The 25,274-nt window shown below is 43.6% G+C and overlaps 1 protein-coding gene and 1 gene segment (V, D, J or C); one reads left to right on the top strand and one right to left on the bottom strand.

Moving 5' to 3' along the window:
* Nucleotides 1–25,274, bottom strand: part of LOC132023362 (probable non-functional immunoglobulin lambda variable 11-55) — a 1,024,259-nt gene that overhangs the window by 773,562 nt on the left and 225,423 nt on the right.
* Nucleotides 4,092–8,357, top strand: LOC132023855 (melanoma antigen preferentially expressed in tumors-like). The gene is made up of 4 exons (XM_059409978.1): nt 4,092–4,124; nt 5,361–5,680; nt 6,094–6,702; nt 7,781–8,357. Exons 1-4 carry the CDS (start codon nt 4,092–4,094, stop codon nt 8,355–8,357), a joined length of 1,539 nt encoding a protein of 512 aa, XP_059265961.1.

The following is a 25,274-nucleotide window of genomic DNA, read 5'->3' as shown; positions in this document are numbered from 1 at the left end:
ATTCTAAATCCAGCTTCAAACTCACATTCTCCAGTTCCCAGAGAAGTGTGAAGGGAGAGTATGGCTGTGACAAAAGGATGAAGATGCCTTAAAGGAAGTGATTCTGGCAGAAGTCTTCACACTAAAGGAACTCTCTCAAAAATATGTCATGACATTGGAAACATGAAGGAATAAATATTGGAAATCTATCCAAACTTAGAAAGCAGCATGACAGTTCTCCAGGGCATAGGAAAGGTGCGCCCTCTGTACCAAAAGTTATATGAGAAGAACCATAAGCAATGTTAAAACTACTCTTGATGCATTTTTTTTGCAGAGAAGTGGTTTAATTTTCAGTGTTTAAAATCAACATACTAAGTTAATAGTAGTTTTGCTATTTTATTAGTTTCTCAACGTATTTATAATGAATATAAAGAGAATTCTTAATGGTTGGCAAAAAACAGTTTTTGAATGGCCACTGAAAAACCATAACTTTGTGGATTTTTTTTTTTTAAGATTTTCTTTATTTATTTGACAGAGAGAGATCACAAGTAGGTTGAGAGACAGAACTTTGTGGATTCTTCAGATGGCTTTATGTAGTTTCATCTTGCACTGTCATTTTTATATGGTCTGATGTAAACCTCTGATTGATTTGTTTTTCAGCTTGCTGCTTTTTCATTCGCTCAATAGAATCTGCATCGTCTATGGCATTCAGTAAATGTTTTTGAGTAAATCAAGGATTAAGAATAGAAAGTGTATCTGGATATGGGGAGGAGGGGTTAGCTGGTCTAGAGACATTCCTGTGAACATGTCCACCCTGCCCCAGTGCCTCCTGTGAGCCCTCATCTTAGCACATAGGGGATTTTTCTCACCAAGTGTAAGGTCTGTGTTCCTGGAACCCTGAGGATCATTGCTCTTGCTCTAGTGGAACAAACCCCTGTGGAAAATGCCTGATAACCTGTTGTATCTGGTTTTTCTCAGAGCCACCATGGCCTTCTTATGGCTTAGAGTTAAAGGTTTGAGGGCCCTTTGGATGACAGGGACACAGTACCAGACCCCTTTCTCTCTTTCTGTTTTCAGAAGCACAGTTTTCAGTCTCACGTGGCTGTGAAAAGTAAGGAGGCTGAAGAGCAAAATCCCAAAGGCTGAATGCTGAGGCTGGAGCCCTTTCCTCTTTGAATCTCCCTGTCACTTTTGCCTCCAGGATTAGTGCTTGCCACTTTCTCTCCCTCTCCCCAAACTCTCCATTGGACTGATTCTGTGTCCTTGAGCTAAAGGGACACGTACACACACACATACACACACACAGCTACTGGCAACTCACTCAGGCCTCCAGTGCCCCTAGGTGGTCTCAGACACAAGTCTCCACCCTTTAAGGGACACAGCTCTGTGGGAGTCAGAGGACCAGGCCTCCTGCTGTGCTGACATTTCCTCCTCCTTCATGCTGGGCCCCACATTGGATGTTCTGGGCCATTCCCAGTTCAGTTCCTCCTCCTGCTTCCCAGATTAGAGTGAATCCTCAGCTTCCCCTTCCCCCATCATGTTTCCAGAAGCACTTCCCCAGGAATAACTGGCTAGAGCTAGAGTGATCTGGAGATTGGGAATGTCCTCCCTGGTGAGGAAGAAAGAGGGACAATCTCTTGTTTAGGTCTAGATGTTACTGGATCCGAAGTGAAACCAGATCTTGTTGAATACAGGAAGGGGCAGGGAGGTCCAAGAGAGACCTTAGTTTTTTAAAAAGGCACAGAGAAGAGGTGCCTGCGTGGCTCAGTGAGCTAAAGCCTCTGCCTTTGGCTCAGGTCATGATCCCAGGTGGCAAAGAGCAGAAACACAGAAACATACTAAAGGCCCCAGTAAGGTAGATGATACTCTGGGATCCCAGTTGGAATTCTGTGAATGAAACAGGTGGTTTCAGGACATCCACTCTGATGAGCTCAGGGGATGCTCTGGCCTACGTAGCATGATCCCAGGTGGCAAAGAGCAGAAACACAGAAACATTCTAAAGGCCCCAGTAAGGTAGATGATACTCTGGGATCCCAGTTGGAATTCTGTGAATGAAACAGGTGGTTTCAGGACATCCACTCTGATGAGCTCAGGGGATGCTCTGGCCTACATAGCAAATGAAGACCATGAGAAAAGTTGACCAGGATGCAATAGAAACATTCTTCAAATTCATACCTTGGTTGTGGGAGTTGTCCTGAGCCAGTCCTGATCCTGTGTGGGAAGGATAGCCCTTCATATAGATGTGTTCCCAGTGTTCTGGCTTCTAACCCCACAGCGTGTTCCCTGATCCAAAGGCTCTGCATGGAGGTGGACGGAGGAGTAGGACTTACCTCACAAGGGAAGGATGTTTGGCTCATACTAAACATTTTGAGATTTGAAGGCAGTGATCACTTCTGCCTCCTTGGATCTCCTAGACCCTGGGTTCCCATAGACTGTTCCCAAACTTGGACTTAGGCAGTTGTCCTGTTTCACTGAGGTCCAATTGAAGTCTTATCAGTCAGGTGTCTCTAACAATGAGATTGTCCATCCACTTGGTGAGGCAGAGCCTAACCAGGACAAACCCCTTGCCTGAAGGTGTCTATCAGTTACTCCCTGCGGGGAGTTGGGTCCTGATTCACTGGGCTAAAAATAAAATTAACAGTGAACTTTAAATTTCCTGCAAAGGTTGAGAAGTTTGGATGAAAAGTTGCAAAGCACCATTTCTGTCCTCAGTTACTGCTTAGTCATCAGGGACATTTATGATTATCTTTATTGCTAATTTCAGTCTCTTGCAGCTGATTGATAATGGTGATTGTCTGGGGACTAAAATGCCCATAGAGCACTTTCTAATTTAACCTTATTTGACACAAAGCCTGCTGATATGGGTGGCAGAAATTTGGAGAAAGCAGTCTCCATGATGATACTAAGTGGACAGCATCCTTCAGAGAATGAATCCCAATCTCCTCAACAGTGGTATAGAAGAATTGTTTGGGCATCATAATGCAAGGGTTAAAGAATAGCCTGGAGAATTCTTTGTGTGGAGAGGTTTTCTGTGTTCTAAAATGTCAGAACCACCAATGTGATCCAGCCCAGCATGGGAATCATCCCTAATTTTGGCAGATCCTTAAATGTCAAATATAGCTTCAAATTCTGTGAGGAAAAAGTGTTGGTATTTGGGTACTGAGCTTAATACAGAAAGAGGGAAAAGTTTTATTCCTGTTTCTAGTGGCACTGTCTCAGGAGAATGGGAATAATTAAAAAGCTGGATAGGGACATCCATCTGGATAGGGATGAGACCAGAAGGGACTTTTTGAAGCGGTATTTATATTAGTTGTTCCCTAGGAATGAGGAAACCACAGTTGTCAATATATACTTCAGAAGGGGCCTTTGGAGATCACATTTGGGGCCAAGGCCCCTGGGAAATGCCTAGATTTGCTCTGCCTTTGAAGGGTCAGGATGTGGAAGAGGACACTTGAGCCTAAAGAGGAAGTCCTCTGGTAGTAGCATCTTGATGACATGGAGACATGCATTTAGCTCATGCTTGTTTCTCTCCCTGCCTCTAAAAGCCCAAAGAGCTCATGGCTCTGACCCCTCAGTGGCTGTTAGAATTTGACTAGTCGAATCCTGGGTTTGGTTGCCAGTAGGGTTCTGACCTCTCTGTAGCCCAGATTCCTATCTTGAATCTTCTTCATCCATTTTACTGATCTGATCTCAGCCTTCTAGGAGGAAATCTTCTAGGAAAAAGAGTGGATATCCTCCCTGCTCTTGGGTTTAAAGTAGCCGTAAAAGTCTGAGATCCTCAAACAAAATAAAATGTATTTTTCCTAGTCTTGGGTATTCCCCATGGTCCCATTACAAACAGCCTTGTCCCCTCCCTTTTCCTGGCCAACTCCTCTTAATTTTGACCTGACTTCCTTCAGGGAAGACTTGATCCTCAAAATCTGGAAGACCAGCCACCCCTCAATTGTACATCTGTTCTTCTATGAATGCATACATGTTTTGCAGTTTTAGGTAACAAATTGTAAGTGACTACTTGATATTTTGGAATTTTATTTTATTTTATTTCTTTTTCTTTTGGGTTAACACCACTGTCTGCATAAAGCTGTCTTAACTTGAACATTTGAGTTATACTGATGTGGCCAAAACTCCCCCAGGTATACCTCCAGGTTGGTTTTCTTTTCTTTTTCTATCACGAATGGGGCATATTATTCAGTCAGTTGTATGGAGAAGGTAAACCCAATTGGGATTAACTAGATAGAGATCCAGTGATAACAACATCGTGCTTTCAGTTGAAAATTTGAGCTAGGATCTGAAAAAGGGAGGTGTAGCCAGAAAGGATAATATAGCTTCTGAGAAGCCAGAGGTGAGACCCTGAAGTCTGAGCAGATTCCTCCCTGCACCATATACATTTCTGGTGAGGCAGGAGCCCTAAGCTTGGGATGCTGCCATCGTACTGCCCTCAGCCACATAGTATGAATGAGCAGGCTTTGCTTTTGCCTCAAAATGCAGTTTTGCCTTAATCTCAGACATTTTGATTTCTGCTTTGGTGTATGCCATTTTATAGACATTTATGATATTTCTTAACCAGATAGATTTTCGGGGGAAATGATTAGTTGGATTAGTTGGATTTTTTATGACATTTTAAGTATTTAGTTTGTGTTCAGTAATTATAGTTCATTGTTTTGTGGTTTTACAAGTTAACCTTTTTTAGAAAAATAATAAACTAAAAGCTTAATATATTCCACAGGAGAAAAAATATTTTATGGAATAATTTTAAAAGTGGAGGCTTTGTTCTGAATGTCAGCTCTATATTCTCATAGTAATTCTCATATTTGTAGGAGAGACATATAATAAAATTGTCTTGAAATAGTATATATTTTTTTCATCCCCAACTTCCACATGATGTAGAGTACTGTTACGCTACTTTTACAGTCGAAAATTTATGGTGCCCCTTGTCCAGATGTTCCTTAATCTCTCATGTCTGGGTTATTTATTAGATCTGAGAAGGGCCTCATTTTGGGCCACGTGATAGTTTCTTATTTCTATATATGTTCAGTACTCGTGATAATCAGCAACTTTTCCCTAAAAGGGATGGGGTTGGTTTTCAGGTTCCTCAGTACTAACTCTACAGTGGGACTAGGATTAAATGTGGCAGTAGCTGGATATGGTATGGGACCTGTGGTGATCTTGCTTCCCCATCGGGGCCTGGAAAGATGAACATCTAGAGCCAGCAGGGGCAAAGCTGTGGCTTTGTGGCCACCTAGCCAAGAACAGAATTGGGGTAAATGGAGGACTCCCAACTATTGCCAGAGAGTGACTTTGGCCTTGAGTTGGTTTCTCTCAAGGATGGAGGGATAATGGGGTTGCTAGCACTCAGCCTTGTTCCTTGAATATTTCGCCAGGATTCTTTTCGGAGCAGATTCATCAGGATGAGCATGCCAGCCCCACCCAGACTTCTGGACCTGGCAGGTCAGAGCCTGCTGAGGCACCAGGCCTCAGCCATTGCCGCTCTGGAAGTGCTGCCTATGGAGCTCTTCCCACCACTGTTCACGGCGGCCTTTGCTGGGAGGTACAGCGAGATCCTGAAGGTGATGGTGCAGGCCTGGCCCTTCGCCTGCCTCCCTCTGGGGGCCTTGATGAAGGAGCAGCAGCCCCACCAGGAGACCTTCCAAGCTGCACTCGATGGCCTTGATGTCCTGCTTGCCCAGGAGGTTCGCCCCAGGTGAGGGTGATCCCATTGCCTGGGAGGGCCCTGGGGGCCCAAGCAAGAGAGAGATGGGTTCATGGGAAAGTGCAAAGCCACAGAGTGGACCAGAGGCTTCTGTGAGGAAGCTCAGAGAAGCCTTGGGGCTATCTCTGGCGTCACTCTAGGAACAGACTATGGACATGAAAGGCTGATTGAGATGCAGAGGTGACCAAAGGAACAAGTTGTCCATCTTCTCCTGGTGGCACTTAGAGGTACTGCAAGTGGGGACCAAGAAGGAAGGATCCCAGTAGCCTAAGGAGCCACTGACATCCAAGGGTGTGGAATAACAGTGCAGGTGAGGCATCTGGGCCTTGCCTCGATTCTGAGACTCAAGTCTTATTCTCCATTGATTTGAAAGCATCTCGGTCTGTCTCCTATCTTCCCTGCAGGCGGTGGAAACTGCAGGTGCTAGATTTACGGAAGAATGCTCATCAGGACTTCTGGACCGTGTGGTCTGGGACGAGGGCCAGTATGTATTCCCTTTTGGAGCCAGAGGTGGCCCAGCCCATGAAGAAGAAGCGAAAAGTGGATGGATGCAAGCCAGGGCCCAAGCCACCCTTGGCTCCTGTGGAGGTGCTGATAGACCTTTGTCTCAAGGAAGGTACCCCTGATGAGTCCCTCGCCTACCTCATCCAGAAAGTCCAGCAGAGGAAGGGTCTGCTGCACCTGTGCTGTAAGAAGCTGAAGATTTTCGCAATGCCCATACAGAACATCAAGAAGATCCTGAAAATTGTACAGCTGGACTCGATCCAGGATTTGGAAGTGAATTGCACCTGGAAACTGTCCACACTGGGGAAGTTTGCTCCTCATCTGGGTCAGATGGGCAATTTGCGCAGGCTCCTCCTCTCACACATCCACATGTCTTCCCACACCACCCCAGCGAAGGAGGAGCACTGCGTCAGCCAGTTCACTGCTCAGTTCCTCAGGCTGCACCACCTTGAGGAGCTCTATTTGGACTCTATCTCCTTCCTGGAAGACCGTCTGGACCAGGTGCTCAGGTGAGGGATTGGTGAGGTTTCTTGGCAGTCCAGCATAAGCCCTTCTTTATTTCAGTAAATGATAATGGGCATCTGCCATCGACAGTGCCAGATGCAGTATGAATCTCTAGAAGGTCCACACCCTGTCCCTGCTCTGTCTCCATGCATGTTGTCAGATAACCTCCCAGATAGAGGTGAGAGGTATGAGCTAGGATAGATACTATTTGAAGGGGCTTCTATTTAGGAATCTTTATAAGGGGAGCTTTGTGGCAGGTGAGGGTGGCTTTGGGAATTCTTTCTGAGAAAATGATGTCTACATTATGATGATCAAAAGTAACTAAACTTGAGTGTTGGTGAAGGAACGGCATATCTGACGTAAAGTTTCAGATCATAAGTTCTGTGCTTGGCAGCTTTGTCAACCTGAGTCTCTCTCTCCAAACCTGCCTCCAGTTCCCTCTCTGTAAAGGGTTGCTCTGGGTTCCACATAAGGCAATAGAGTGGGAATGCTGGATTCTGGGGGGCGGGGGGTGAGGGGAAGGGAGCAGGAGTGAAGACTTGCTGGTACGTGGATGATACAGTGATCTATGTTAGGCCCTGCAGGCGACATGTTGCCAGGCCTTGCCCAGTTTAGCTCTTTGCGCACATCTCCCATTAGCCTCATCGGAAACAGGTACCAATGACTGGGGTCATAGAAGCAGCCAGAAGGAAGCCCGAGTTGAAAGCATTTCTAGTCCTGTTTCCCAGTACCAATTCCTTTTCTTACTGGAGACATGGGGCCAGGCTCCCCTCCAAGTGCCTGACATTGTTGGATTAATTGATACTCACAGCACCTCTGAGGGACATGCTATGCTGCATTTGACAACACAGGGGGCACTTGACCAAATCACCAAAAATGAGTATTGGAGAAGGGACTCCCCTGAAACTTGGATGGACTTGAGTGGTTTTTCCCCCAGGTGGAGTCCTGGGGCTTGACCGTCATCTGTTAAAGCCCTGGATCTGGGTGTAATGGGCCTATCTTTCCTTGAGGCCTGAGTCATCCCCATGTCCCTCTGCCCACCACCTCCATGCCCCTAGAACTAACTGCTTTGTCTCTCCCCAGCTGCCTGAAGACCCCCCTAGAGACCCTGTCAATAACTAATTGCCTGCTTTCGGAATCTGACTTGACAAATCTGTCCCAGCACCTGAACGTCAGTCAGCTTAAGGACCTGGGTCTCAGTGGGGTCAACCTGACCAATATGAGTCCTGCACCTCTCCAAGTTCTGATAGAGAGAGCCTCCGCCACCCTCCAGGACCTGGACTTAGATGAGTGTGGGATTATGGACTCCCAGTTCACTGTCATCCTGCCTGCTCTGGGCCGCTGCTCCCAGCTCACAACCTTTAGCTTCTGTGGAAACCCCATCTCCATGGCTGTCTTAGAGAACCTGCTGCGCCACACCATCGGGCTGAGCAAGCTGAGTCATGTGCTGTATCCAGCCCCCTTGGAGAGTTACGAGGATGTCCGTGGCACCCTTCACCTGGGCAGACTTGCCCAGCTGCACGCCAGGCTGAAGCAAATGCTGCAGGAGTTGGGGCGGCCAGGCATGGTCTGGTTTAGTGCCAACCCCTGTCCTCACTGTGGTGACAGGACCTTCTATGACCCAGAGCCCATTCTGTGCCCCTGTTATATGCCTGCTTAGCTGGATATACACATATCATAGGCTTTATTCTGGGCACAGAAGCCCAGGTGTAAGTGTATCTTAAAGGAGCACGGAAGCCACAATTTGAGAAAATCTGCCCCATGTGAGTAGGAAAAAGAAAGGTGATTAAGGGGGCAGGGGGATGTTGACTTGGGAATTAACAGGATCTTTGGAGAGATGCATCTTCTAGCATTAGAAATATGAATCTGAATTTCTAGAGGGAGATTTGGGTTTGGGTGGTAGATGTGGGAGTTACCCCTGCCTACATGGTTGTAAAAACATGGTCCAAAATAAAGAGAACCTCAGTGTCAACCATATGGTGTCCTTTGAGCTCCATGAACCATATCTCCAGTTTAAATCTCAGGAAACTGCAGCTCCTGATTAAACAAGAAGGCATAGCATCCATGATGCTCAGACACTAAGCTGGGTGAGGTTCGGCCCCAGGAATTCACAGCACCATTTATCATTCCTCCATTTGGCTCCTATCTCTGGTAAACTTGTTACCTCCTCATTTAATTTCTATGGCTGTTTATGCGGTCGACACATACAAAGTGCATCCTCAGGGCCTGGAACATACTAGGGGGTCAATAGCACCACTGCAGGAAAAATGCTTTGGAGGGATCCTCGTTAACTCTGCTAAGACTGTGGACTCGAGGACTCCTCCCCAGTGGATCCAAAGTCTCCGTCCCTGGCCTTTGGCTGTATCAAGGTAGGGCTTTACTGTGTAAAAGTCAGGTCCCCAGTCCTGGAGGGGATGTACATCCAGCAGATGAGCTGGATCCTCTGGGCCTTACCAGCCCATCCTGTCTTTCCACCAGGTCCAGTCCTCTCTTGAATTCAATTAGTTGTGGTCAGTAAAAATATCTAAATTTCTTTTAGTGGAATGGTAAGATCATATAGATACATGACATTGGTTTAGTACTTGTTTCCCAAATTAAAAATATGACCTCTTTTTGCAGGGGCTAGGTCACATCAATGTGAGTTTGACTTTCCAGAAAACCCACCTTCCTCCCTATCAAAGGTAGTAAGCCAACTCTAAGCAAGGAAGATGCGGTAGATTTGGGTCCTAAGAATGAATAAGCAAACCCTTACTATGTCCTGGGGAACACTTGGTTGGAAGCAGGTAAATGTCAGACTTGGGAATTGAGGTGTGGAGGGGCCACCCTGTGAGACCATCATCCAAATGAAGAGATGATGTCACATTGTGGGGTCGGACCCCATGGTCCATGGGAAGTTGGCTCTCCAGTGAACAAGAGAGCTCCCTGTCCCCACACCCCTGCATCCTGGCCCTAGGCTGCCTTGCCTCCCTCACTGCCTGGCCTCCCAGAGATATACCTGGAGAGAAGACCACACAAGGCCCAGGGCAGTGCTCCATCTGCACATTTCCTTGAGCTTAAGCCAGTCAGCCCTGCTTGCTCTTCCACTGCTGCTCATACAGTGCTAGTCATGTGTGCGCAGGGGTGACTGCACGCCTGTGTCTGTGCATGGGCCACAGTACTTGCTGGGTATCAACACCTTCCTCTTTTGCCACACACAACTGGCTCTCCAATCTTTTCCTATAGCAGTTACCCTCTTCTGCCTTCCAGCTTCCTATCCTACGCTAAAAGAACCAGAAATGGGCTCTTCAGTTTGGGAAACATTTTGCCATTTCTGCAGAAAACAGTCTGTGTAACTGATGGAATGTACCAAAAAGGGAGTTCAGGAAAATACCTCATTTTTTCCTGACATGCACCTTGCCCTAGCGTCCCTCACATAGACCCAAGTTATGGGGACTGATTTCCAGAATGGGAAACCAGCAGTTCTAGGATTTGAGGAAAAGTTTACAAAAAGGACAGGTTCTCTCGGAGGAAGATTAAAACAAAACAAAACAAAACAAACAAACAAAAAAAACAGCATCACATGATCTAGGTGTTGGGCTCCTGGGTCACAAAATAGACAAAATACTCTGTAATGACATGGTGAGATTTACCTATGAACCAATATGAAAATCACACATTGGTGTGCCCTGGTTATTAATGGCCCCATGCAGGAGAGTGATGATTATAGAATTATAGAAGAGCAGAAGTCAACAATGCATCTTGCCTTTTTCTTTTTTAAACATTTTATTTATTTGACAGAAATCACAAGTAGGCAGAGAGGCAGGTAGAGAGGGGGTGAAGCAGGCTCCCTGCTGAACAGAGAGCCTAAGGCAAGGCTCAGATCCCAAGACCCTGAGATCATGACCTGAGCTGAAGGCAGAGGCTTAACCCACTTAGCCACCTAGGCACCCCTGCATCTTGCTTTTTAAAGCAGGCTGTCCTACAGTCAGTACTCTATCTGGCCTGCAGACCTCATCTGAGGGAGAAATCTGGCAAGATATTTTACTCAGAATTTAGACTTTGCCATCAAAATACTCCCAAGAGACATGGTATCAAGGCAATGAGGTTTTTAAAAACTGGGATTGGTTGGGGAGAGTCCTCTTCAGTAGGGAAGGCCATATAAAGGGCTTAGGGAGGTGGTGACTGCTGGTGGTAGGGGGTCCACACAGATGAAGGGCCGTGTTGGGGAAGATACTATCTTCCAGGTCATTAGAAAGTGTGGCTTTCTAATTGCTGACTTGACCCAAAATACAGATCAGTAGTAGTTTTTTTTTTCTTTTTTAAGGGTAGGCTCCACCCACTGTAGAGCCCAACACAGGACTTGAACTCAAGACTCTGGGATCAAGACCTGAGCTGAGATCAAGAGTTGAACTCTCAACCGTCAGAGCCATCCAGGAGTCCTCTGGATCAGTACTACAAACAGGACTAGCAGACTACTGCTACTACTACTGTTAAGGGCAGGGGTGCGGCTATACAACCAGAAAGAGAGAGAAATAGCCCAGACTGTGCCACTGACATGAAATCATTGTAAGAAGCATATTTTCAGCACCTAACCAATCTTGTATCTTTCTGGTGATCTTGGGCCACAAAACTTAAAAAGACAAATCAGCAGAGCAACGGAGGCCCCTCAGGCTGAGCTGAGTTCTCATTGAGATTCATTTGCTGCTCCAGAGAGAACTTTAGCATTGAGAGGACACAGACGTGGGGTTCTCACAGGAGGGAGGCTGTTGGTCCAGAAACCTTAGGGTTGTCAAGATTAATTTAGAAAAAGTGAAAGGACCAGGGAGAGGTGACCCAGCATTTGGACAGCATAATTTAATATCATATGATGAGACAGGACCTCAGAGGGCTGGAGCACAAAGTCACTATCTACAGGACTTTTCTTCAATAAATCTTCCAGTCTCGAGAAAGAACATGGACACAGATCCCTCCATCTGTGTTATGGGCAACTGCAGACTGTGGAAATGTAGACCAGCACTGTGTGGACTCTGCATGCCAGACTGAGTTTCATATGGAATGCACAAGTGCCTGGTGGATCACGGGGTGTGTCAGACCTCTGCAGGCCCCACTCACTCCTGGCCCTGGTGAGCATCTGCTTTATTCTAGTCCTTATTTTAGTCCACAGGTTATTCAATATTTGGAAAATTAATAGTGCAGAGGACCACAGGGGAAGGGAGGGAAAACTGAGTGGGAAGAAATCAGAAAGGGAGACAAACCATGGGAGACTTTGGAATCTGGAAACCAAACTGAGGGTTATAGAAGATTGGGTAACCGGGTGATGGGTATTAAGGAGGGCACCTGTGGTAATAAGCACTGGGTGTTAAATGCAACTAATGAATCGCTGAACACTACATCAAAACTAATAATGTATACTATATATTGGCTAATTGAATATAATTAAAAAGAAAAGAGAGAGTGAAACCTCACTAAAATGGAGTCTGGAAAGAGGACCTCTCTTGCCTACCACTCCTTGGAGTCCTCTGCAGACTCAACAACAAGGGACCTACCTTCTGTTCCCAACAGGAAGAAGAGGATGTTTTACTACCATAGCAGGATGAAGGAAGATGCTCTCCTCCCTCCTTGGCAACAGCCCAGCCAACCATTGACAGTTCCAACTTAGGTGATGGGTATTAAGAGGGCACATATTGCGGTGAGCACTGGGTGTTATACATAAACAATGAATTATGGAATACTACATCAAAAACTAATGGGATACTATATGGTGATTAACATAATATAATAAAAATGTTAAAATCAAAAAGGAAAAAAAGAACAGTCACTATACTTTTAAGTCCTAGTTTATTCTGATGGACTTTTTGTTTATAATAATCCTTGGGGCTATAATAATAATCCCAATCCCACCTCTCCTCTGTAAAAGAGTAGTCATCTGCTTTGCTCTATAGTCTTGCCTATGGTTTTGCCTCAACTTCTTTGTTGTGAATTGCAATTCTCTGCTATTCCTAAATAAGCCCATTTCACTGGTTAAATAACCGATGTTTTCCTTTCCTTCTTTTTAGCTTGTTATACTTTCTTTTTATTGAAGTATAGTTGATGTACAGTGTTACATTAGTATCATGTGTAGAACATAGGGATTCAAAAACTCATCACAGGTGTAACTATCTGGCACCATACACCTGAGACACGTAGGAAACGGACTTAGAATAAGTCATGCCATTTTTTATAAAAAGTGGGCATTTCAGAACACAGGCATGTTACTATACCCATTATTGCAACCTTAACAAAAATACCACAGAATACCTCAGACATAACAATTTCAGGAAATGTACCCCTACCATAAATATCTGCATAATCCAGCATTTTTGCTTCTGTACTGCGCTTGGTGATTTTTAGAAACTGGCAACAGGATGTGGATTATGCCTTTTTAAGTCTATCCCTTAGCTCATTAGGGGCTGCGATATTTTGGTGTGCCTGAACCCCCTCACAGCCACCGGCTTTTTAATAAAGACTCCTCAATTTGGCCTACTGAATGTGGTGTCCATCTGTATAACTCACTGCTCTAGATATAATACACCATTATTACAATACCATTGACAATATTCCCTGTGTTATAACTTTCATCTCTGTGACTTATTCCTTGCATAACTAGAGTCCTGTACTTCCCACTCTCCTTTCCCTATTTTCCCCATTCCCTCATCCTCCAAATAACTGACAGTTTTATTTCAAGGTTAACAATATCCTATCTTGCTTTGATGAGATGGATCCTTATTTTATTCGCTTTACTCAGAGGTAAAAAAGCATATGCTCCACTTGCTTCTTCTTCCTAGCTCAGTCTGGCGAACACTTTAGCTGAGGGACAGAGAAATGCTTCTGCACAATCCTTTAAAAAGATGAAAATGAAACAGGACAAAGATGAAATCTGATTGATATATAACTGCTATTGCTTAACAAACCTTCAAGCTCACTGAGCAAGGAGCCCATGCTCCACAGTAGGAAACACAACCTGCACTCAGCAGGGCCCAGGGGATTAAAAGAGAATCTGAGATATCTCCCCTATTTCAGAACTTTTAATGTGAAGTAAGAGCTACCACTTACTGAGCACAACTTCATTTATTTCTAAGATCATTAGTCTTGAGTATCTTTGAGGTTGTGATTTATAATAAGAAATATAAATCCTTGCTCCTCTTTCTGGCACTGAGCTCTGGAAACCTTTGGTATTACCCAAGTGGTGAAAGCAATAAAGGTGTCTTTTGTTATGTTAATGGTCACTTGGGAAACACCTGAGGATGGGGGCTGTTTGTTTGCTTGTGAAGCCAACTATGTGGTTAGAAGGGTGAGATTTTTTAATTTCACCCCTGACCTCTGGGGAGGTAAAGGCTGTATCCAGATTGAGTTCAATCACCAATAGCCAGTGATTTAATCAGTTATGCTTCTGAATTGAAGCCTCTTTAAAAACCCAAAATGATGGAACTCTGCTTCCGAGTTGATGAACATGTGGAGATTTGGGGACTGGTGTACTCCTTCAGGGCTTGGAAGGTCCATGTCCTTCCTCCATGCCTCACCTTATACATTTCTTCCATCTGGCTGTTCCGAAGTTATATCCTTTTATAATAAACCTCCAATTTAGTAGGTAAACTGGCTTTCTGAGTTCTCTGGACCTCTAGCAAATGAATCAAAACCAAAGAGGATTCCCAAAACCAAGGGTTGTGGGAACCCTTGATTTATAACCAGTCAGTCAGAAACACAGGTGACAACCTGAACTTGAGACTGGTATCTGAAGGGGCAGTCTTGGGAGGCCAGACCCTTAACCTGTGAGACCTGATTCTACCTCCAGGCAGGTAGCGTCAGAATTGAGTTGAATTGCAGGACACCCTGGTTTCACAGAAATGCTATTGGGAGGAAAAAAACAAACAAAACAAAACAAATCTATGCACTGTGATTGATGTTCAGAAGCCGGGTATTATTTCTACCTCTGATGAAGAAGGAGAATCCAGGTACAAGTATATGGAGGTTCCATCAGGTTTTGCTATTCAGGTTCAATATGCCCCCTCTAGTGATCATATATTAAGTGCTCTCTCAGATAGGAAGTCAATGAGCATAGTATCTCTCTGAAGCTCAAACACTGAGTGTTCAGCTTGGATGGCTGGGATCTACACTGGAAGATAAGTTTCCAGTTCACTCTTCAGCTGCATTCAGCACTAGAAAGTATTTTTTCCTTATTCAATGCTGCATGGAGATTAGGTAGGTATAGAATATACTTCATAATTCACCATTGATTTCATTCTCTGAGAATGAGGGAAATCAAGTCTTAGAAGCAGCTGAACTCTGTTAACCAAGCTAGTTGCCCAACACTTCAGGCTTCTTAGGAGAATTTGGTTTTTCATGATAAAATGATTAGTCACTTCGATGAAAAATTAGGTCAGTCTATAATATAAATGACATTGTTGAGTTTTTTAATATTCTATGTAGAATATGTTATGGGCTGAATGTGTCACCTCAAAATTTGTATGTTGGAGTCCTAATCCCTAGTTGTCCGGGACTGCCTCCGGCCGGGTAAGTCCCCGCCATGACAAGAAGGTGCTTGGCTCACTGCTAGCAAAGTACGCTGCAAGTATACAATGAACTTTCTGGTGAAGCCCGCCTAAAGAAGGACATAGTTATTGGCTGTATCAAATTTAATCAGCATAGTAACAGGACTCTCATTGGCTCTCCCCATTGCTTGACCCCTTATTGGTCACCCTGCTGTATATAAGCTAAGGAAGTTGATTAAATAAACGGAAATGAAGCATTAACACCAAACCAGGCTCATTGTCGTCCTTGTGGGCCGAGGGCGACACCTAGTCCCTCCAAATGCAACTTTATATGAAGACAGGGCCTTTCAAGAGGAAATTAAAGTAAAATGATATCATATGATCCATAAAGATCTTTATGAGAGGAAGAAATTAGGGGACAGATCCCCCTCAGAGGAGCCTGCTCAGCAGGGAGCCTGCTTCCCCCTCTCTTTCTGCCTGCCTCTCTGCCTACCTGTGATCTTTCTCTCTGTCAAATAAATAAATAAAATCTTTTAAAAAAATAATGCAGCCAAACATGACAAGCACAGTTGTATTAGTTATCTATTGCTATAAAACTAAGTATCCCAGAATTTAATAGCTTAAAGCCACCATAAAGATTTCTCATTTCACACAAGCTGTGGCTTAGCTTGGTGTTTCTGTCTTAGAGTGTCTCATGAGGGTACACTCAAATATTGGCTTATTTATCTGAAGACTTGAAAGGGCTGGAGAATCTTCTTCCAAGATGGCATTTTCCCTTGGTTGTTGGCAGGAGGCTTCAGTTCCTCACCCTGGGACCTCTCCAAAGGGCCTCTCATGTCCTCATGACAGGATAGCTGGCTAGCTTCCACCAGAGCAGGTGATTCAAGAAAGCAAGGCACGATGTCTCTAATTACCTAGTCTTGGAAATCATATACCATCATTCCACGATATCCTGCTGGTGCCTTGGTCATAGTGAGATGTCACTCTACAAGGGTGTGGATATCAGAGGGCAGGGATCCTGGGGGGCCATCTTGAAAGTTGGCTCTCACAATAGCGCAAAAGCTTCTACTGAGGTCATGAATGTTTATCTAAACTTATTGTGATAATCATTCTCAAAACAGACATGCATCAAATCATTACTTTTTTTTTAATTTTATGTATTTATTTGACACAGAGAGAGAGATCACAAGTAGGCAGAGCAGCAGGCAGAGAGAGAGGGGGGAAGCAGGCTCGCTACTGAGCAGAAAGCCCTATGCAAGGCTCAATCCCAGGACCCTGGGATCATGACCTAAGCCAAAGGCAGAGGCTTTAACCCACTGAGCCACCCAGGCGCCCCTCAAATCATTACTTTGTGCACCTGAAATGTACACAATGCTGTACACAATGCTGTACATAATTTATGTCTCAATGAAACTGGAAAAAAATTAAAATTACAAAAAAAGAAAATCACAAAAAACCCCAAACCTTTTGCATTCATTATTTCTTATAGCCACAACAATCCAGGGGCAGTTACATTTACCTCTGTGCCCCCAACCTTGGCATAACATCTGGCAGATTATAGGCACTGAGAGTGTGTTAAAAGAAAGGTGTACCAGAGGAATTAAGAGTTTAGGATCGCGACTCACTGCCTAGCTTTAAGTCTTTAAATCTTGGAAGCTATTTATTGTGTGATCTTAATCATTTCCATTTAAAAGAAGGCTCTATCTGAGTATGAAAATAATAGTCACTTTCTTGGGATTTGGATTAAATGAAATAAAACACATAGAGTTCCAATAATAGCACACAACTCAGAGTCAGTGCTAAATAATCATTAATTGCTATTATTGATACTATTACCCTGAAAGACCCACGGATCCCCTTACCCAAGAATCCAACACTGCCACTGGATGCAATCAGCAAGAGGTTCTTTATTGTTATGCAGGCACCTGCGGGTGGTCAGCGCGCGCCTGCGGGTGGTCAGCAGCTCCTGCTAGCTGAGCACACCCGGCTGGGGTGGTGCCCGGTTTTTATAGACAGGTACAAACAAGTTTTGTGTGGGGCGCAACTGATTGGTTGACAGAACTTTTGAAAAAGGCACACGTGGAGTTTGCTGATTGGCTTTGGGGACCCGCGCGCGCGCTCGAAGAGAGAGGCGGGAAGGGGGAACAAGCTGATTGGTTCTGAGGGCCCGTGCGCGGGAGGAGAGAGGCAGGGAGGGGGAACAAGAAGGGGGAAGGTAGGAATGCCATCATGGCGTCTTCTATTATTTCTATAAGCCAAGCAGTTACAGAAGGGCAAAAGAGCAATTAATAAGCAATTAATAACCTAATTTACGCCTAAAAGCCAGCGGTTCAGAGAAAAGCAAACAAGCGGTTAGTTATCCTATCTATCTTCTAGGGGAGGGGTCTTTCAACCCCTAGCAATGTCTCCTGCTCCTGATGAGGTTTTTAGTAACTCAGTCATTCTGGAGGGTAGTGGAACCTTAAGGCGCTATAAGCCACCTCTGGGAAAGCCTTGAAATAGAAACTGTTCTAATAGAATATACAACTAGCGATTACAGATATGTCCAAACAGCATCCTCTGATACTTATACATAGATTTTGACTTTTGAGTTTGGAACAGCCAAGACTTTGTGTTAATGAAGGATCTTGTGCCTCCTTTTGTAATATTTCCCCACAAACTCCTCAGAAGAGAAGGTGCATTCCTGTTTGCCTCTGAATATTTGAAATCGAATGACAATAATTATTAAGCTCCCTGATGGATTTCTCCCCATCCAGGTTGAAATCATTCAGTAAAATTATGTTAAGACACAGTTTTTGTAGAGGGTATGCAAATTTATTTGCATAAAACATCAGGGGAAGAGGGGAAGCATGCTTCTAAATGCAGAGAAAATGCTTTGAAGGACCCAGGAAAAGTTCTAAACAGTAGTTTTTTTTTTTTGTTTGTTTTGGAAATGGAGGCAGGTAATTGTGGTCTTGGGCAGGAGGGAAACATTTAATTGATGATCTTTTGTGTTGTTTCATTTTATTTTTAACTGTATGTAAGTATGACTTGAAAAGTGATTCTTAAAGCAATTGCTGGGACCAGTTCTCAGGTTCTCTTCCTTGGGGGTACCCATTAGAGTTGGGACCTCCCTCCATCTCCCCCTTTCTTGCAACTGAAGGAGCTAGGGCTAACAGGGGCCACTGTAATTTATCATCAGGTAATGCTCTGGTAATTATCTCCCTACTGTTTTGCAAGTAGGTGATGTAAGTCATCATTTATCAAATTTTTTGGTGTGTCTCTTTCTGTGCATTTTGATCCCTCTTGTGCCCCACACTTGCATTTAACAGGGGAACAATCCTTCTGTGATTTCTTACTCTAGGGGCAAGACAAAACAGAACTGAGAACAACAGCAGCAGGAAGCCAAAGGCACTGCCATTGATTACAAAAGCCAAGTCTTTTGAGATAAAGCTTTCCCAGGGGGAGAGGAAGAGGAAAAAGTTTATAAGAATGTTGAGAGAGCCATGACCTCCCCTGGAGATGGAGATAGGCAACAAAAGCTGACCACCCTGTTTTGTGCCCTCATGAACAGTGGTGCCTCCTTGGACCATGTCCTAGGCACCACTTTCCACATAGCTTTTGTCTACATGTAAGGAAGCCCCACAGTCCTGTGGATCTCACCTCGTGGGTACAAAGTTCATAGACTGTCTGAGACACCCAGCCCTCCCTGCTGGTGGATAATCAAATAACCATATATCACCCTCACTATCATGACCTTGGGTCCTGGAGACAACATTAAGGTCAAAGAGCTGCCTCCTTTGATCATGAGCAGGACTCTTTTTGATGAAGTTCTAGAACCTAGGTGAGGTTCAGTGCGCTGAGGTCCGGAGCCGATGACCAAGAAAGAATTCTTGAGACATCTTTGGTGCAAAATGGTGGTTTATTAAAGCACGGGGAAAGGACCCATGGGCAGGAAGAGCTGCTGCCCCGGGTTGTGAGGGTAAGCATGTTATATACCTTGTGGTTGGGGGAAGGTGAGGAGAAGGGAGGTTTCAACGGGAGTTTTCATATGCTAAAGAGGGCCTACTAGGTGGCAGGATATCAGAGGCCTACCAGAGGCCTTGCCCTTACAGGCCTTATCCTTGTGGCTTGATCAATGTTGTCTTCAGTCTTCAGACCAGCCATTAACATTAAGATAGTTGGGAGACTTTTTGGTGGGATGTCACAATCCTGCTATCAATCGTCTTTGTTAGTGAGATTTAGGACATTTGCAAGCCAAGGGAGACTCCTGTTTAGCAGGATTGTGAGCTCTAAGTTCTTATTCATAACTCAACATTTTAAGTTCCTTCTGTATGTCAGGTGATTAGACTTCAGACCATTCTGCTATATGGTTTATAGTTTTTTTCTTCTTCTTCTTAGCTACAGCAGATGGCTAGAACACAGATATTTCCCCTCACATTTTAGAATAAGTCCAAAAGAATCAACCAGGGCATTGGTACTTTTTAAAAGCTCCTTAGTCCTCCCATAATGATGAAGTCCCAGAACCTAAGTCAGGTTTAGTGAGGTGAGGAGGTTCGGAGCCGACGACTGAAGAAAGAATTCTTAAGACTTAGTTCGTGCAAAAGGTGATTTATTAGAGCACAGGGACAGGGCCCGTGGGCAGGCGGAGATGCAGCTGCCCCTGGTTGTGAGGGTAGGCATGTTATATACCCTGAGGTTGGGGGAAGGTGAGGGGAAGGGAGGTTTCAGTGGAGTTTTCATATGCTAAAGAGGGCCTACAAGGTGTCAGGATGTTCCAGGCCTGCAGGAGGCCTTGCCCTTGCAGCTGGATCAATGTTGTCTTTAGACCAGCCATTAACATTAAGATAGTTGGGGGACTTTTTGGTGGGATGTCACAATCCTGCTATCAATCCTCTTTGTTAGTGAGATTTAGGACATTTGTAAGCCAAGGGAGACTCCTGTCTACCAGGATTGTGAGCTCTGCAAGTTAACTATTTGCTTATTGTTCATGGCAGTCAGGGCTGCCAGAGGGATGCTACACATATGGAGGGGAAAGGGTGAAGAGGGGGTGCAAGGCACCAGCTTTTGCTTTGTCCTCAGCCAGCCTCCTGCTCCCTCATCAATAAGATACCTGGGAATAAACTTAACCAAAGAGATAAAGGATCTGTACTTGAGGAACTACAAAACACTCATGAAAGAAATTGAAGAAGACACAAAAAGATGGAAGACTATCCCATGCTCTTGGATCGGAAGAATTAACATTGTTAAAATGTCTATACTGCCTAGAGCAATCTATACTTTTAATGCCATTCTGATCAAAATTCCACCGGTATTCTTCAAAGAGCTGGAGCAAATAATCCAAAAATTTGTATGGAATCAGAAGAGACCCCGAATCAGTAAGGAAATGTTGAAAAACAAAAATAAAACAGGGGGCATGATGTTACCTGATTTCAAGCTTTACTACAAATCTGTGATCACCAAGACAGCATGGTACTGGCATAAAAACAGACACATAGACCAGTGGAACAGAGTAGAGAGCCCAGATATGGACCCTCAATTCTATGGGCAAATAGTCTTCGACAAAACAGGAAAAACTATACAGTGTAAAAAAGACAGTCTCTTCAATAAATGGTGCTGGGAAAACTGGACAGCTATATGTAGAAGAATGCAACTCGACTATTCTCTTACACCATACACAAAGATAAACTCAAAATGGATAAAAGACCTCAACGTGAGACAGGAATCTATCAGACTCCTAGAGGAGGACACAGGCAGTAATCTCTTCGATATCAGCCACAGCACCTTCTTTCAAGATATGTCTCCAAAGGCAAAGGAAACAAAAGCGAAAATAAACTTTTGGGACTTCATCAAAATCAAAAGCTTCTGCACAGCCAAGAAACAGTCAAGAAAACAAAGAGGCAACCCACGGAATGGGAGAAGATATTTGCAAATGACAGTGCAGACAAAAGGTTGATATCCAGGATCTATAAAGAACTCCTGAAACTCAACACACACAAAACAGATAATCATATCAAAAAATGGGCAGAAGATATGAACAGACACTTCTCCAATGAAGACATACAAATGGCTATCAGACACATGAAAAAATGTTCATCATCGTTAGCCCTCAGGGAGATTCAAATTAAAACCACATTGAGATATCACCTTACACCAGTTAGAATGCCCAAAATTAACAAGACAAGAAACAACATGTGTTGGAGAGGATGTGGAGAAAGGGGAACCCTCTTCCACTGTTGGTGGGAATGCAAGTTGGTGCAGCGTCTTTGGAGAACAGTGTGGAGATTCCTCAAGAAATTAAAACTAGAACTTCCCTATAACCCTGCCATTGCACTCCTGGGTATTTACCCCAAAGATACAGATGTAGTGAAAAGAAGGGCCATCTGTACCCCAATGTTTATAACAGCAAATGCCATGGTTGCCAAACTGTGGAAAGAACCAACATGCCCTTCAACGGACGAATGGATAAGGAAGATGTGGTCCATATACGGAGTATTATGCCTCCATCAGAAAGGATGAATACCCAACTTTTGTAGCAACATGGATGGGACTGGAAGAGATGATGCTGAGTGAAATAAGTCAAGCAGAGAGAGTCAATTATCATATGGTCTCCCTTATTTGTGGAGCATAACAAATAGCATGGAGGACATGGGGAGTTAGATAGGAGAAAGGATTTGGGGGAAATTGGAAGGGGAGGTGAAGCATGAGAGACTATGGACTCTGAAAAACAACCTGAGGGTTTGGAAGGGGTTGGGGGTGGGAGGTCGGGGTACCAGGTGGAGGGTATTATTGAGGGTATGGATTGCGTGGAGCACTGGATGGGGTGCAAAAATAACGAATACTCTTATGCTGAAAATAAATAAAAAAATAAAAATAAAAAAAAAATAAAGCTCCTTAGTCCTTCCTGTTCAATATGTGGTCTGTAGTCAAGAGGCATGGGCATCATCTTGGAGCTTGTTAGAAAATCCCACTCTCAGGCTCCACCCAGAACTACTGAACGAGAATCTACACTTTCACAATACCTATAGATGATTCCTTAGAGTCATTGACTCTTAAGAAACACAACACATATTATTCAAAAGTGCTTCTCAAATTGAGAGGTTTGGATCCAGATCTCTGGGCTTTGCTTACATATCCCAGCCTTACTGAACATTGCTAGATATCCGGAAGCCCCTGAAAAGGAGATGAAGGTCCTTCCTGTAGACTCTGAGTGGGAGAAGAAGCTCCCAGCTCAAGTTCCAGCTTCAAATTGTCTACTGGGTCCCCCAACAATATATTTGTCCTGAAATAGGTGCTCAATGTGTCAGATCAATGAAAGAAAAAGGAATTCTTGACCCTCGACACACCCTTGGGCTTCCCTTTAAGGAATGGGTGTATGAATATTTTAATCATGCTGGAGAGATCAAGGCTGCCCAAAGTATTCTACCTTAAGAATCAAGAGACAAAGATTGAACATGCAGATTCCCAGATTGCTCCCCTGGCCATCTGAGTGTTTCTGGTATAAGATGAAGCCTGAGAATCTGTCTGTTGACAGTGTGTCAGTTGACTCTGAGGTTTGAGAAATCTTTTAGAAGCATGGAACTAAACCTGTAAGTAGTCAATTTTTTCCCCCTCAACTATTTTTGCAAATCTATATTCATCACCAAACACATTTAAGTAGACATCTAGATTTTTTCACCCTAAGTTTAAACCCTGTAAAGGATGTAATTTCTGGCCCAAAATAAAAATGGACACTTTAAGTAAATAAAACTGTTAATATCACTCTTCCAAGTGTATCCAAAAGAATGTAAATAACATTGGGTTCTGATATTCACCATCATCCATTTAAAAAATGTGAGCCTGAGCTCTTCGTAAGGTTCAGAATATTCACACTGGTTTTTTTCCTCATTTAATCATCCCTTCTAGTTCACTTCCCTCATAGGATTTTATAGAATATGATCTATTTTATGCTTGAGAAAACTTTATTGTTCACCATCTCTGTGTGTTCTTCTATTTCTCATATTTATAAATAGATATCAAAATTAAAAAGAAAATTTCCTGGAAGCATAAGGTCCCCATTTTTTTGATTTATCATTATAATAATTAATAATATTGAGCTGATAAAACATATAAATATATTAATAAGTTTTTTCAGGCAATTTTTAGACATAAAATCTTACTGGAAAAGAAAATCTTACTGAAAAGAAAAAAATCTCAAAATGATTTAGTTATAAGCACTTTCATTTTATTACCATCTTGCTGCGAAGGCAAAGGTTTCAAGCAAGCAAATCAAAGATTTACTCTTGTTAGGAACATTTTGTAGGAAAATAGAATAGTTAATCATCACCATCATTAACACCAAATCTAAAAGGAAAAGATTAAATGTCAATAACTTCACTGGCAGTCATCTCAGGGAAAGGATGACTAATTTTCAAAAATACATTTGGTCCTATTAAAGTTTATTAGACAACTGTCTTAGCTCTTGGTCAGGAATGCTGACTCCTTGTTATAAAGAGGTTGTCAAGGACATCATGCAGAGAAGGAGTGGGAAGTTTCTTTCGGTCTGGACCAGGATATCTCAACCCAGGCACTACTGACATTTTGAGCTAGATAACTACTTGGGGGAGGGGGGGCGATTTTCAGCAGGGAGGGAATTCTGAATATTATAGGATGTTTTAACAATATCCTAGATCTTTACCCTCTAGATGCTAATAATGATAATCAAAGTACCAGGACACTCAAAAAACATTGCCAGGAACACCTGGGTGGCCAGGTTGGCCGAGCATCCAAGTCTTGATTTCAGCTCAGGTCATGATCTCAGGTCATGAGATAAAGCCCTGAGTTGGGCTCTGTGCTCAGTGGAGAGTCTGCTTGAGATTCTCTCTCTCCTTTCCCTCTGTCCCTTCCCCCCACTTGCATGCTTTATTTCTCTAAATAAATACATAAAATCTTAAAAACAAAACAGAACATGTCCAGATATTATCAAGTGCCCCTTAAGGAGCAAAATTACTCCTTGCTGAGAATTACCACACTAGAATGAGACAGGCTTCCACATGGATTCTATTTTTAGTTTTTCAGGTTGGAAATGTTGAAAAAATATGTAATAAGTAACTCCATGAAAATAGAAGGGGCTTTCTTATAGCAGCTTCAATTACTCCTTTGAATGTCTTCTGGGCTATATGCCCCAAAACAAAAGGATTATTATGCAGTTATTCTGTTCTGGCCTTCTGTTCTTACCTCTGTTTTAAATTGTGACATTGATTGTTGCCCAAGGAAGATTTTTTTTTAAGATTATTTATTTATTTATTTGATAGAGAGTGAGAGAGAGGATGACGGGGAGAAGGTCAGAGGGAGAAGCAGACTCCTCATGGAGCTGGGAGCCTGATGTGGGACTCAATCGCGGGATTCTGGGATCATGACCTGAGCTGAAGGTAGTTGCTTATCCAACTGAGCCACCCAGGCGCCCCTGCCCAAGGAAGATTTGACACTTTGGGCTATGCATGTTAAATTGAACCTGAAAAAGTGAAGGGAAAACCTTTCTCCTGTTAGGTGGAAGTGGGAAGAGGAACTCCCAAAGCCACTGGTGTTTTCTCAGGTGGAGGGCTCATGGTCATTGAGAACATGTAAAGGAATTCCCTTGAGTTTTAATCTAATTGGTCAGCAGTTAGATTGGGCAAGTGTGTTTCTAAGAGCTCCATGGGGAATTCTAATGTGTGACAGGATGAAAACCATAGGCTTATATCTCATAGATTAAACGGCTTACAAAAGTGATGAACTAAAATATCACTTTTAGGGAGATGGGAGATAGGATTTGGGCTGATTCAGTGATTCAGAGAGTGACCTACTGCGAAAATCACCAGAAGGATCTCTGTGGAGAGTTTTTTTTTTTTTTTTAATTTTTTATTTTTGATAAACATATATTTTTATCCCCAGGGGTACAGGTCTGTGAATCAACAGGTTTACACACTTCACAGCACTCACCAAATCACATACCCTCCCCAATGTCCATAATCCCACCCCCTTCTCCCAAACCCCCTCCCCCCGGCAACCCTCAGTTTGTTTTGTGAGATTAAGAGTCACTTATGGTTTGTCTCCCTCCCAATCCCATCTTA

The sequence above is a fragment of the Mustela nigripes genome, chromosome 8, assembly GCF_022355385.1.
Source record: "Mustela nigripes isolate SB6536 chromosome 8, MUSNIG.SB6536, whole genome shotgun sequence".
Lineage (NCBI taxonomy): Eukaryota > Metazoa > Chordata > Mammalia > Carnivora > Mustelidae > Mustela > Mustela nigripes.
The sequence above is the reverse complement of the archived record's forward strand: the minus strand, read 5'-3'. Positions and strand labels throughout refer to the sequence as shown.

Coding starts and splice junctions, on each gene's coding strand:
- LOC132023855 (XM_059409978.1), top strand. CDS start 4,092: ATGTGGCCAAAACTCCCCCAGGTATACCTCCAG. Junction 4,125..5,360: donor TCCCCCAGGTATACCTCCAG/GTTGGTTTTCTT, acceptor ATATTTCGCCAG/GATTCTTTTCGGAGCAGATT. Junction 5,681..6,093: donor GCCCAGGAGGTTCGCCCCAG/GTGAGGGTGATC, acceptor TCTTCCCTGCAG/GCGGTGGAAACTGCAGGTGC.